The sequence below is a fragment of the Mizuhopecten yessoensis genome, unplaced genomic scaffold, assembly GCF_002113885.1.
Source record: "Mizuhopecten yessoensis strain PY_sf001 unplaced genomic scaffold, ASM211388v2 scaffold923, whole genome shotgun sequence".
In the NCBI taxonomy this organism is placed as follows: Eukaryota; Metazoa; Mollusca; class Bivalvia; order Pectinida; family Pectinidae; genus Mizuhopecten; species Mizuhopecten yessoensis.
In genome coordinates this window covers 93,580-107,677 of record NW_018403789.1, presented here as the reverse complement: position 1 = coordinate 107,677, position 14,098 = coordinate 93,580, and the positions used below count along the sequence as shown (strand labels likewise).

General features: G+C 36.2%; 1 protein-coding gene across 3 annotated transcripts in view; it reads left to right on the top strand.

Annotated features, from left to right (window-relative positions):
* Positions 1-14,098, top strand: part of LOC110455327 (nischarin-like) — a 39,889-nt gene that overhangs the window by 4,021 nt on the left and 21,770 nt on the right. Inside the window, exons 4-11 of one of the 3 annotated variants that reach the window (XM_021505411.1) lie at positions 1,445-1,493; positions 3,313-3,408; positions 6,576-6,643; positions 8,042-8,137; positions 8,415-8,510; positions 9,996-10,121; positions 10,941-11,136; positions 12,696-12,754. In XM_021505411.1, the coding sequence (XP_021361086.1) occupies positions 1,445-1,493; positions 3,313-3,408; positions 6,576-6,643; positions 8,042-8,137; positions 8,415-8,510; positions 9,996-10,121; positions 10,941-11,136; positions 12,696-12,754 (786 nt within the window). Of the gene's footprint in view, positions 1-1,444; positions 1,494-3,312; positions 3,410-4,333; positions 4,454-6,573; positions 6,644-8,041; positions 8,138-8,414; positions 8,511-9,995; positions 10,122-10,940; positions 11,137-12,695; positions 12,755-14,098 lie in introns of those variants that run through there. The other 2 variants (XM_021505418.1, XM_021505425.1) reach the window with 2 other exon arrangements.

Genomic DNA, 14,098 nt, shown 5'->3' with positions numbered 1-14,098 from the left:
AATATTACATGTTAATAACTTGATTGGAATTATAACCTTGAATTGACAGTTTGATACTTTGAAAATTTTGAGCCAGCCCTACCCCCAAGGGCTGTAGGGTGGAGCTCAAAGGAGTCAGTGTGCTAACATTTCTTCATTTTCCTTGTTAATATTCAGAGGTGCTAGTTTCAAATCCTTTTTAGTCTGAAATCTGTATGCTAGATATTGAGTAAGGTGGTTTTATTGTTTTTTGTCACTTTGAATAATATTTCTGTTCATGTTAAAAACAAAATCAACTCTCTGTATAAATATATCAGGTGACCGTTAAGGCCCATAGGCCTCTTGTTAATATAGTTATCTTACAAAAAGTGTGATTGAAAATAAATAGTTCTGAAGTTAGATGTAAACAGTCCCCTCTAAAAGCCAGCTTATCCCAGAAATCATAACTTCAAATAGCTACCTGACAATTAAGTCAATTCCTGAATACGTATACCAGCAGTAAGCACATCAAAAAAGCTGCCACATGTATTGTCTAGGTATTCTGCATAGCCAGTTATAGAAACACAATGTGTTGTAGGGAGTAATATATACAAGCTGTTATTATAAGTCATATATATACAAGCTGTTATTATAAGTCATATATACAAGCTGTTATTATAAGTCATATATACAAGCTGTTATTATAAGACATATATACAGGCTGTTATTATAAGTCATATATACAGGCTGTTATAATAAGAATAGACTACAGGTAGTTTTGTTTGGGTTTTAACGTCCGCGTAACTAGGTCAGGTGAAAACAGGTGCCTAGGGAGACACCAATGAAAGAGACAGGATAGGGGAAATCAGAAATGAAATATATATATAGCCCCTAAGTTTTGCAACGGGGGCACCACATCACTTTGGGTTTCCTCAATGTCCCCCTAGCAGAGAACACTGACAGTAGAAGCCCCCCAGTCTGCAGGGTGCCCCACTTTAGACAGTAGAAGCCCCCGAGTCTCTTGATCATGCAGTGTGATAAAGCAGGTCTATACCTTTCGAGGGGTTCTACTTGACCATACTTGCCAACTTTTTGAAATTTCCATGGGGGAAGTTATGCATACTCAAAATTAAAAGATAAATAAAACGTGGGTATACACCCCTAGAGACAAAATAACCCTTTAAAATGACAAATTTTGAATTGTTCTTTAAGATGAAATCATTAGATCTTAGAATATAGGAACAGTTAAGCAAATTCACTGGTTGAAAACATTCCATTTAAGGGTCCAATATCGACAGTCTGCCGTATAGGGAGGTTTGGCAAATATGCTTGACATGTAGTTCATTTGCCTCTTGATATCTCAATATCACCCTCACAAAAATACTCAATAATTCGATAGTAAGATTGTGTTCATTTGCCATGCATGTTTCATTGATAATATGAATTATTTGCATAATTATTATTACATTTCTTCCTCTTTTGACAGGAAATCCATGGGATTACACAGGGTATGGCTGAAGATCTGTACAACAGAGGTATGTCAGACGTTTGTGGTTTTTAAATGATCTGTAATTCAGAAAAGATCATTTTTCGATGTTCTTTATGAAATTTTCGTAAAAGAGTTTATTTCAGTAATGTTTTTTTGAAGGCAGAGTTACAAAAATTAGAATTATGGAAAGGAAAAACAGTGACTATAATATATTCCTCTTTTACTTTTGTTTGAATACCAGTAAACAGTTGCCAGATATTTATCTAAAGAGGATGCCCTACTCCTTTGCACCAGGTGAGGGAGGTGATCAGGTAACCATGCTTACACACAAGCTGTATGTGTCTGCTTTAAAATCAGTCACAGCTTGACAAAGGGAGGTCAGTTTTGAAATGTTGTGACACGTCTGATACATACATTGTTTGTGTAAAGTAACACCTTGATATTCCCTAACTGACGAATGTTACTGAACATGTTGTGTTTCCTCTGTGTTAAGGGGACACCCTTCTCCAGGCTAGGGAGATGTAAAGTAACACCTTGATATTCCCTAACTGACGAATGTTACTGAACATGTTGTGTTTCCTCTGTGTTAAGGGGACACCCTTCTCCAGGCTAGGGAGATGTAAAGTAACACCTTGATATTCCCTAACTGACGAATGTTACTGAAGATGTTGTGTTTCCTCTGTGTTAAGGGGACACCCTGCTCCAGGCTAGGGAGATGTAAAGTAACACCTTGATATTCCCTAACTGACGAATGTTACTGAAGATGTTGTGTTTCCTCTGTGTTAAGGGGACACCCTGCTCCAGGCTAGGGAGATGTAAAGTAACACCTTGATATTCCCTAACTGACGAATGTTACTGAAGATGTTGTGTTTCCTCTGTGTTAAGGGGACACCCTGCTCCAGGCTAGGGAGATGTAAAGTAACACCTTGATATTCCCTAACTGACGAATGTTACTGAAGATGTTGTGTTTCCTCTGTGTTAAGGGGACACCCTGCTCCAGGCTAGGGAGATGTAAAGTAACACCTTGATATTCCCTAACTGACGAATGTTACTGAAGATGTTGTGTTTCCTCTGTGTTAAGGGGACACCCTGCTCCAGGCTAGGGAGATGTAAAGTAACACCTTGATATTCCCTAACTGACGAATGTTACTGAAGATGTTGTGTTTCCTCTGTGTTAAGGGGACACCCTGCTCCAGGCTAGGGAGATGTAAAGTAACACCTTGATATTCCCTAACTGACGAATGTTACTGAAGATGTTGTGTTTCCTCTGTGTTAAGGGGACACCCTGCTCCAGGCTAGGGAGATGTAAAGTAACACCTTGATATTCCCTAACTGACGAATGTTACTGAAGATGTTGTGTTTCCTCTGTGTTAAGGGGACACCCTGCTCCAGGCTAGGGAGATGTAAAGTAACACCTTGATATTCCCTAACTGACGAATGTTACTGAAGATGTTGTGTTTCCTCTGTGTTAAGGGGACACCCTGCTCCAGGCTAGGGAGATGTAAAGTAACACCTTGATATTCCCTAACTGACGAATGTTACTGAAGATGTTGTGTTTCCTCTGTGTTAAGGGGACACCCTGCTCCAGGCTAGGGAGATGTAAAGTAACACCTTGATATTCCCTAACTGACGAATGTTACTGAAGATGTTGTGTTTCCTCTGTGTTAAGGGGACACCCTGCTCCAGGCTAGGGAGATGTAAAGTAACACCTTGATATTCCCTAACTGACGAATGTTACTGAAGATGTTGTGTTTCCTCTGTGTTAAGGGGACACCCTGCTCCAGGCTAGGGAGATGTAAAGTAACACCTTGATATTCCCTAACTGACGAATGTTACTGAAGATGTTGTGTTTCCTCTGTGTTAAGGGGACACCCTGCTCCAGGCTAGGGAGATGTACGAAGTGACCCCACTACAGCTCTTCTCTCTCACAGAACGTCTCAAACTGCCCGAGCCCACCTGTGGTAAGTATCAGCCACACACATCTCAGAACATAATTTAAGTTGATTTCGCTCTCTAGCTGTGAGTGTCATAACCGTGTACTTTTTTTGAATTTTTTTTTTTCCAATTTCATATATCCTCCGGAATCCTTAGTGAATTACTTTTGTTGTTGTTGTTGTTTATTGTTGTTGTTGATTATTTTTTTCAAATACTCAAACCCCATGGGTTAATATTTGTTTTTATGCCACAAAAATTGAAAAAGTTTAAAACATCAACACTTCAATATAGGACTACATAATATAACAAGGTTACAATTTAATGCACTGTATAACAGAGATGGTCTGTGGTGTATGTTTTAGCAACATGACATAACGACATTCTCTATGTGTCATCAATGCTTAGCTTTTATTGTTAATTGTTAAATCATTACTCAAGGGTTATTGCAAACTGTATGATGTGTAAAAACATCCTACATGCAAACTTGTATAAATCACTGCTACTCATATTTATGTAGTTTGCAGGGGAGAAAGTTTGTTTGATACCGTTGTCTTTGGCTTTTCTGGGGATTTATTTTGGGCCGATAATGGGCCCAATTCCAGATTAAAACTATTTTATATTTATGTCTTATTCCAAAAGTTTGTAGTTCACTCCTGAAAGTTTCCTTCCAAATCGGTATATTTTCTTCTCGATTGAGTCAAAAAGGCCCAATCCCACATAAACGGGGGGAAAACCCTGATTGCGATAAAAAGGGACGTTTGTTTTTGGGATGCCTATCTATCTATGTAGCTGATAGTAAATATCATTTCACTGTTGTGCTTGTAATGTCTTCATTGTTTAAGTTTTGTTTAGGTATTGTGGGTAAACATTTAATTATTTAATATCTTAAAGGGATCGTTTTTGTAATGTATTAAATTGTATTGTGTTGTTTATGATGAATTGTCATTGGGTGTTTTATATTGTTGTATGTATGTAAACACTTTGTATTAAACTGGTTCTAACATTTTGGTTTATACTTTGCTTTCTTTATATCTGGCTGTTGGCATGGTAACGGTTCTATTATCCTAGGAGGTAGGTTATAAGCTTGAAATCCCTTCAGATGTGAACACATCCTGCAAAAAGTTGTGAAAATTGAAAAGCTTTTGAGTCGGGTTATATAAACTAACAAAGTGTTCATGAATATGATCTGTCGCCATCATCAGCTAGATTAGTGCTCAGCTTATAGAATTACCACACATGTAGATTTAGACATCACCATGCACTCACTATATACTGGCAGTGGCTTTATTTTAAGTCGCTTTCATACCCGGGGGTAAAGGATAAGGAAATTTAAGCTATATATAGTTTTCAAATTGAATGAAACTCATGGTTTACCAAAGGCTTTGCACCAATTTTAAAGTTTTCAAATTTGAGAATGTGAAATAAGTTCCATACCCTATGCAACTGGGTATGAAAAAGTATTTTTTTCTCTCATTCTTATTGCGAGAATTAGTTCGGAAACTACAAAAGTGTCACAGTTTCCGTGTCATGGCATTGGAATTATCATGATTTTGTGACATCACAGAATTGTTGTCCCATTGAATTGTGACATCACAGAATTGTTGTCCCATTGAAGTGTGACATCACAGAATTGTTGTCCCATTGAAGTGTGACATCACAGAATTGTTGTCCCATTGAAGTGTGACATCACAGAATTGTTGTCCCATTGAAGTGTGACATCACAGAATTGTTGTCCCATTGAAGTGTGACATCACAGAATTGTTGTCCCATTGAAGTGTGACATCACAGAATTGTTGTCCCATTGAAGTGTGACATCACAGAATTGTTGTCCCATTGAAGTGTGACATCACAGAATTGTTGTCCCATTGAAGTGTGACATCACAGAATTGTTGTCCCATTGAAGTGTGATATCATGCACATGAAGGGTCATGCAATTTGTTAATTATAAGAAAGACATTTCTTACCCCATACAGTTCTATCATATGCACAGGAGTGAGAGAAATATACTTTAAATTCATAGTTAACTAATAAATTCAATCTGATTAACATTCAAATTGAACAAACAGAATGCAGTCTTTTCTTCACATGAAATTCAGGTCAATGGTTTTGCACAGGAATTTGTGATTTTTTATCCACATGTATTTAACATTTAAACAATAACTGGTTGTCTGGATGTAATTATATCAACAATAATTACATCCATACAACCAGGTATTTTTTATATTTACATATTTTTCTTTTTTAAGACATGTTCCTACAAAAACCATTTGCCCTGCCTCAAAATACATTTCAGGCGGCCATTTTGTTTGTTTACATATACACCTGAAACAGGCAGTTGTAATTATAGTCGAGCAGTTGTAATTATAGCCTATATAATTACACTTGCCCTCTAACACTGTTGTAATGGGACGGCCCAGGGGCAAATGTAAATATATGGACATGGCTTTACTTTAATTGTCTGGACAGATTTACATGGCTTGCATGAATGTATGCAAATTAATAGCAGTTCATTAGCACTTCAAACATGTATTTATTCACATTACAATTATGCTTTGAGCCAATGCATTGTATGCTGCTTCTTCTTAACATGGAATTTCTAACTATAAAAGTAATGTCCAGTTATGAACTTTGCCTCTCTGTCTGCCTTTTGACGCCTCTGTTAGCTGTTTTGTGTGAGATATTATAATTAATACATCTTGAAGTAAAGATGTAAATATTATATTCTGTAGTGACACATATTATAAGATTTAGATGCCTCTAAATACAAATGGTATAATACTATAATCTAATATTAATTTCTCCATGATTGAACAGATTTCCTTTGAACTTTTGGTATCATTACACTATTACACAAGCATGCACATTTGTCTGAAAATGGAACAAGAAGAAGAAACAAACAAACTGAAAACAACAGAATGGAAAAGCATCTTCACCTGTCCTTACCTTACCCAGAATACCCGTAGTTCAGATACTGACCATGTACATGTTTTCTCTATGTGTGTTCAATCACTGATAACTATAGCATTGATGACCAGATTTATGCTTCGCAAGATTGTAATAACTGTTTTTGTTTGATTCGTTTATTTATAATTTCATCAGACATAATTGACAGCTCAAAACGATATTTTAAACTATATATCATTATTATGTATTTGAACAGTTTGATGTGAAAATTCAATCATGTGCATTTCAGATAGTGGTGACGTGAAAAAAGATATAGGACACATACTGGACTTCATCACGAGAGTCAAATATTTAAAGGTAATATTGGAGAGAGTTAACTAAGGTGAAGTCAGTCACAATAGAATCGGAAAACCACAGTATACAATCTGTAGGTCTAATGAACATTGAGTAACTGTTTATTTATATATAATTACATTCCCATTGCAAGTTCTTTTATAAGCATTACCAGAAGGAATTTCGTTCATAGGGCTAAACACACAATTTGATCAGCATCTTTTTAAAGCTTCTCCTTTTGTCTCGAATAACGTGAAACACTGTTAACCATTAGAAGCAAATTATGATGTTAAGCTATTCCAAGAAACTCGTTTGCACTGACGACACGTGCACAGATACTTGAATATAAAAAATATAAAAGAATACCTATATTTAGATAAATTATAATTATAAAATTTAGAATGTAAACATATGTATTGAACAGTCATTTCCAATGTTTCATTAAATAGTATGTAACAAATATGCATTTATACATGCATGAAAATTGAAAAAAAGTTGTTCATCCTAAATTTTATTTCAAATATTTAAATAGTTTATTTTCATGCATCATATGTTTGAAAGACGACTGCTGTGATAGGTAGGGAAGCGAGGATCAATCCCTCTACAAAGAGTTGTCCTTGTGTAAGAGGGCTAACATTAACTTATCATGAAACAAGATATTCTGCTTGTCTAAGGATGCATCATTCTTTTGTCATTTAACTAAAGTGTTCATCTTTCCGTTATTTCACTTACTTACATAAGTATGTTAAAATTGTTTTTTTTTTCTGATGCAAATTTAAATTTGATGATACAATGTATAAAGATAAGTCTGTCACATTAACAAAATTCCCACAAAAATAACCTATATATACCTCCTGGTATACATTACATGTACTAAGTTTTTTAAAAATTGTGATTGATTTCTGGAAGATGCTTTGTGTGAAACTGAAACTAGGAGTTTGATGACAATGGTTTTGTATTGAGTTTGTTTTAATGTCTTTGATCAAAGCCAGTGTAATGTGTTTTACGCAAAATCACTTACAGTATTTAGTAAGAAATATGCTAATATTTCTTTTCGAAGATATTAATATGAAGTTACATGTAGATCGATGTACACCTAATTATCAAAATAAATCGAACCATTATTGATGCGGCAAATCAGAGTACAGAAGACAGCCAGCTCTGTACATATTCTTGGAACCTAAAATTCTGTGAAGTACCATGGACCATTTTCAAAACAATAAAAGAATCTAGATTTCACATTGTACAGCAAGTTCAAGAAAAGGTTTTTCTACTTCCTCTAAATTCTAATAAAATGTGGGTAAATAGGAACTGGCAAATATGGAGTAAATAACTATTCTGATACAAAAATGGCTAACTGGATACTAGAAAGTGAATTGAGATACAATGTACATGTACTAAAATAAACTCACTTTGTTCCAGGTGGTTGGCAGTACAGATCCTGTGGGTTCCAGCAATATTGACATGTCACAGCTTAAGTTTGACCTTTCACTGTTCAAGTCCCTCCAGTACCTGGAGGTCTGTATAACTAACACAGTAGGACAGAAGTGTTTATAAGTGTTTAAAATATAATTCAAGGCATGGTTTCAATATCTTATTAAAATTTTGAATTAAATTTGCATTTTAGGAATTCCATTTTGACAATAAAAGTAAATACTAAAAAAAAATGTAGGAAATTTTGAATATTAAAAAAAATCCAAGTTTTTGTTCTGGTAATATTGGCATGGGGTATGTTTAGTTTGGACCAGGTTACCCCTACAATGATAGACATTTAATTATTTTTTTTGTTCCTCAGGTATCATTCAGTATTGCTCTTCAGATCTCAGGAATTGAAACCATCAAACAGACAATGGACAGAATATCTCTTCATTACTGTGTCAGCAAAATCAGGGTAAATTAAGTGTTTTATAATACATATACATGTAGGTACTGCCACATTTTGTGTTCCCTTTACTAAGTTGATTAGTTCAAAGAATATGCCAGCACCTATATACCTTCACCATGATACCTTAATTAAAAATCTGCATCTTTATAATCATGATTGAACTTTGTTTTGTTGATACCTGTGATCAATATTTCTAATACAATAAACCTTGATATCTGTATTTCTGAACATCTGCTCCTTGATACCAATCAATAATGAATTATGTCTTATAGGTTCCTTCAACTTTATTATATATCCTCCTGTGTTCAGTTTTCGACGGTCATCTGTTTTTGACGGTCGTTCATTTCCGGGTCGCGCGCGCTTGCGGGTCATGTCAGGGGTGATCATGGAGGCTATGTTTTGACGCCGGCACACTTGCAACAATTCTCTTAATTTTTTAGGAAAATGATGATCTGTACTGTAGGTAACTTCTATTTTTACTACAATGTAGTGTTTAAACCCCGTTTTGCATAATTCCAAAATTACACCAAGTTTAACACCCTTAAAAACCCATGAAATTAGCCTGAAAGTGTTTGTGACTTCTCGTCTGCTTTGCTGTCATACAGCTCCTTCAAAATCACGTGACAAATGTGGGCGGAGACTCAGTTCGGAAAAAAAATGTATGTAAGCCAAGAGATGTCAGCTTATCATTGCGTACGCGATTCACAGAATTTTAGTTTGCTTCCGTACCGACATTTTGTTGAATAATTTCCTTTCCTTTTATTCGGAGACATAAATAAAATATATTTTCCCTTATTTTAGGTAAAAAGTCACCAAGGGGGAAAACAATTGGTGACAATTTCTTCTGTCATGATCGTACCAGGGAGAGGGCTGTGCAGTAACTTTTCCTTGCTATGAAAACAAAAAGTTAACATCGAAAAATCTTTGAACTGTTTTAAACTGTTTAAAATGACTTTTCCATGTTAATTTCTGAAGTTAATGAGATTTATTTAACTCAAACAAATATAGTTGAACAGTTCACTTTTTTTTCTGTCCTATTTTGCCACTGTACAGTGGAAAGCATGACCGTCGAATACTGATGACGTAGTACGCAAGCACACAAGTTAGGCAGTCGCCATGTTTGTTGACATTTTCTAGCGTTGTATTATCAAATATTATAATCGATCCTTTATAAAATTAGGGCAATAATAGTAAATGACTTAACTGGTAAGTCTTGGAATAAATTTATTTCACATGGTTGGTAAAAAGCGATTTTGCTGTTACACCGTCGAAAACCGATGACACCAGGGTACATGTGTTACTATACTTCAAAAGTCCAATATTGTTTTTGTATCTTGAGGAACTGAAAAATCTATAGTACAGATACTGACTGCAAAAGCTGTCTGAAGAAGTCTGTCAAAACAAGGGGGCCTTCTTTAAGTTCTGTTTAGTCTTCTGTTTGTCCTGAAGTTGCCCAGCATTCCGGTTGTACTGTGGTGTGCTATGTTACAGGACATCCTGCTACAAGACCTGCCCCAGTGGAAGGCAGATGATGGCACCCTGCTGGTATCCTACTGGGACAAGCTCACAGAGGCCGACTTCAGCCACAACACCATCACAGACATAGATGATAGTGTGGTGAGTCAGTTATCTCCCTTTACAACCAGTTACCTCCCTTGTGTTAATGTACTAGTTTTCAGAACTTCATCACATGTTGGTTGATAAGATGGTTTGACCTCCTGTATGTCCAGGACACAACCAAATAAAACCAAAATCGGCAGCACAGCTAGAAAGTAAATCTTATAAAAAGTTGTTCATACCATAAAAGGGTTAGACGGTAGACTCCAACGTTTTTGCTTGGCAGTAAGTCCACAGGGCTAGTGGAATAAATTATTTGCTATTCCTATGTCAATGTAACTAGTCCAAGATTTCCTTAAGGAAAGATTCAAGCAAGAAAAATAAAAAGTAACTGACTGTTGGCTAGGGAACATCAAATAATTACTGCCATAAATTAAAAGCCTTGGTGAATTTTTAGGAAAATTATGACAATTGTCATGCAATATATCTGTATTATAAGCACTTTTCCAAAAGTAATAATTTGTAATCTGTCAAATAATATTGTGATAACACATGTTTTATATAAGTCCAAAGGACCAGTTAGGGTAGTTGATTCACTAGTCCTTGCTGAAATTTACTGATCACAGATTACAGGACTAGTGTTAGTGTCGAACCCTGCTTATATAGTTATTTTTATGCTATACAAACATTCAAAATTCACTGTAGTTTTCATATTCACATCTAAACACTCCCTTTTGATTTTATGGATTGCACAACTTGCACAAAAATTATTATTGATTATATGTGATAGACATAGGTCTGTAATATTTATTGGTTGACATAAAAACGAAACCAAAATTAATTGCCTACTTGTCTGAAATAACTTTTTATCTGTTAAAGCAACTGATGCCACGAGTTGAGGTCCTGAATCTTGGTCACAATCACATCAAGAGTATCCAGCACCTCAATTGGTTGAGTCGACTGACGTTCCTTGATCTCTCATATAACACATTTAGATCTTTGGATGCCCTACATACCAAAATTGGTAACCTAAAGACTCTGATCCTGGCTGGCAACAAACTAGACAGTCTACAAGGTAAACTAAACGTTATGTCTTCCTGAGCTTGTGCCCTATAAAGGTCATCCTCAGAGTCCTAGGGCGTACACTGGCTTACACCCCCAAAATATGTCATGACAAAATTGGGGGTACGTAATTAGCCATTTGATTGGTGGGGTTGAAAAAATGATTTATGACCAGACTGATTCTTTCCTTATATAAGATTACAGAGGAGCAACACATAACTTTAAGCTGATCAATTTTACTGTAACGCTGCTATGTAAAGCTGATCAATTTTACTGTAACGCTGCTATGTAAAGCTGATCAATTTTACTGTAACGCTGCTATGTAAAGCTGATCAATTTTACTGTAACGCTGCTATGTAAAGCTGATCAATTTTACTGTAACGCTGCTATGTAAAGCTGATCAATTTTACTGTAACGCTGCTATGTAAAGCTGATCAATTTTACTGTAACGCTGCTATGTAAAGCTGATCAATTTTACTGTAACGCTGCTATGTAAAGCTGATCAATTTTACTGTAACGCTGCTATGTAAAGCTGATCAATTTTACTGTAACGCTGCTATGTAAAGCTGATCAATTTTACTGTAACGCTGCTATGTAAAGCTGATCAATTTTACTGTAACGCTGCTATGTAAAGCTGATCAATTTTACTGTAACGCTGCTATGTAAAGCTGATCAATTTTATTGTAACGCTGTTATGTAAAGCTGATCAATTTTATTGTTACGCTGTTATGTAAAGCTGATCAATTTTATTGTTACGCTGCTATGTAAAGCTGATCAATTTTATTGTTACGCTGTTATGTAAAGCTGATCAATTTTATTGTTACGCTGTTATGTAAAGCTGATCAATTTTATTGTTACGCTGCTATGTAAAGCTGATCAGTTTTATTGTTACGCTGCTATGTAAAGCTAATCAATTTTACTGTAACACTGCTATGTAAAGCTGATCAATTTTACTGTAATGCTGCTATGTAAAGCTGATCAATTTTACTATAACGCTGCTATGTAAAGCTGATCAATTTTACTGTAACGCTGCTATGCAGGGTTTTTGGTGTACATCGGACGCAGTCATCCACAAGGTGGTGTGTACTGCGTTACCGTTCAGAGCCTTTCATTTCATCATGACATTCTCCAGGTATGCAGAGAACAAAAGAAAGCATAACTTGGAAATTATAATGATGAGGGAGGCTCACCTGTTTCCTGTGGGAAGAAGCCAAAAAATACCACTTGTCTTCATAAGGGATGATGTTCTATCATATGTTTACTTCCGAAAATACCGGTACCCATCTGTACAGCTTACTAGTTTATCATTTTCCCTTAGAACAATATGGATATGTTTAAATATAGTGAATATCCTACTATTGCAATTTTCAATCAGTTTAATATATCTTTGTCCTTCCTACAGATGTTATAAAGCACCCTCTAGTGATCTTACAAGTGTATTAGACTCTTGACCTAATTGGGAAATTATTTTTATTGGAGTATGAGCACCTACAAGTATTCCGAGATCAGCATGATTTTTGCAGATTTGAAATAACTGTTTATTTCATTGCTGTTTTTTTTTTGTTTTTTTAGGACTGTCAAAGTTGTTTTCATTAGAAAATCTTGATGTCAGTCATAACGAGATATCACAGGTAAGTTTGATGTCAGTCAGTCACATTAATATAGGAAATGTCACAAAAGTTTCAAATTCAAATGAGGCCACAATGACGTTCTTCTACCAGTAGCCCTCCACCACTGGGTTACAGGTTCAAGGCCTACATTGGGCAGTCAACAGGTACTGGCCGCAGGTCTATGATTTTTCTCAGGTACGGTACTCCGGCTTTACTCTACCAACAAAACCTGCCACCTCCTTAACCCTTTCACCCCTATGTAACTTAAGTTAACTCTTCCATGCATTGATTTTGATGAGTCCAATATGGTCTACAGTGGTGAAAGGGTTAAATGACAATAGCTGTAAGATGTTAATCCCAAACAAACCAAATCAAATCAAACAACCAAACCCAATCAAATTTAAAACTAAAACTGTATAGAGATTCACAATTGTAACCTTCATAAATGTAACAAATTTTTATTTCTTAATTTCTAGATACAGTCTGCATTTCTCATCAAATGATCATGACACTTTTAGAATTTACTTTAACATCTCATTAAAGTATCGGGGTTTGAACAAATGGGCCCTGATATCATTCTTAATAGCTGAGGTTTGACATGAGTGTAGCAATTGTACATCACTTGTGTGTACCACAGTTGTACATCACTGGTGTGTATCACAGTTGTACATCACTGATGTGTACCACAGTTGTACATCACTGGTGTGTACCACAGTTATACACCACTTGTGTGTGCCACAGTTGTACATCACTGGTGTGTGCCACAGTTGTACATCACTTGTGTGTGCCACAGAGGTACATCACTGGTGTGTGCCACAGTTGTACATCACTGATGTGTGCCACAATGGTACATCACTGGTGTGTACCACAGTTGTACATCACTTGTGTGTGCCACAGAGGTACATCACTGGTGTGTACCACAGTTGTACATCACTGGTGTGTGCCACAGTTGTACATCACTGATGCGTGCCACAATGGTACATCACTGGTGTGTACCGCAGTTGTACATCAGTTGTGTGTACCACAGTTGTACATCAGTGATGTGTGCCACAATGGTACATCACTTGTGTGTACCACAGTGGTACATCACTGGTGTGTGCCACAGTTGTACATCACTGGTGTGTGCCACAGTAGTACATCACTGGTGTGTACCACAGTTGCACATCACTGGTGTGTACCACAGTTGTACATCACTTGTTTGTACCACAGTTGTATATAACTGGTGTGTACCACAGTTGTACATCACTGGTGTGTGCCACAGTAGTACATCACTGGTGTGTACCACAGTTGTACATCACTGGTGTGTACCACTGTGGCACATACCAGTGATGTACAACTGTGGTACACACCAGTCATGTACAACTG